General features: G+C 15.5%; 1 protein-coding gene across 1 annotated transcript in view; it reads left to right on the top strand.

Annotated features, from left to right (window-relative positions):
* Window positions 1-356: 356 nt before the first annotated feature.
* PGSY75_1125300 (DNA-directed RNA polymerase) overlaps window positions 357-792 on the top strand; it is a gene marked incomplete at both ends in the record, with an annotated part of 4947 nt that continues 4511 nt past the window's right edge. The window contains one exon of the mRNA XM_018786376.1: window positions 357-792. This exon is cut by the window's right edge and continues 4511 nt beyond it. Coding sequence (XP_018641171.1) covers window positions 357-792 — 436 coding nt within the window.

Here is a 792-nt window from a genome sequence, read left to right on the forward strand (position 1 = left end):
AAAAATATATAATATAATTAAAAAAAAAAATAAAAATATTTTTTTTATATTTTTTTTTCTTTTTAATAAAAAAAAAAAAAAAAATTTTAAATCTATAACAAAAAAAAATTTTTTTATTATAATTATTTAAATTAATTATTTTATATATATATATATATATTTTTTTTTTTTTTTTTTTTTTTTTTTTTTTTTGTTGACCACGCCGTTATTAAAATATTGTACATATCAAAATTATTGAAATTTTTTAAACATAAAAATATATATCTATATATAAAATAAATATTATATATATATATATATATATATATATTTATTTATTTATTGTTTAGCTTTTATGTTTTTTATTATGACAAAATATGTTTGTATGTAAAAAATGTTCGAGTTACGTTATTAAGAAGATTTTCCACACGTTTGTAGGTGACGACAAATATAAACTTGTGTTTTTAAAAAAAGGAGGAGATGCTTATAAGAATATCTTTCTCTTTCATAAAGGATATATAAGTACCAATGTAAGAAGTGAAAAAAAAGAAAGAACAAAAAAAAATAAAAATGATGTGGATATAAAAAAAGTGTTTGTGGGTACCCACAGTGAGTCAAATATACAAGATGAAAATAAAACAACAGGAAATGATAATAAGAACATGGAAATATATAACATATGTAATAATAATAATAATATTAGGAGTTATAATAATATAAAAGAATTTACAGATATTAATATTTTTAATAGTAATAATAAAAGCTTACCTATCAAAGATAATATAAATAATATGATTGATGATAATTATGATA

Source organism: Plasmodium gaboni, chromosome 11, assembly GCF_001602025.1.
Source record: "Plasmodium gaboni strain SY75 chromosome 11, whole genome shotgun sequence".
Classification (NCBI taxonomy): domain Eukaryota; phylum Apicomplexa; class Aconoidasida; order Haemosporida; family Plasmodiidae; genus Plasmodium; species Plasmodium gaboni.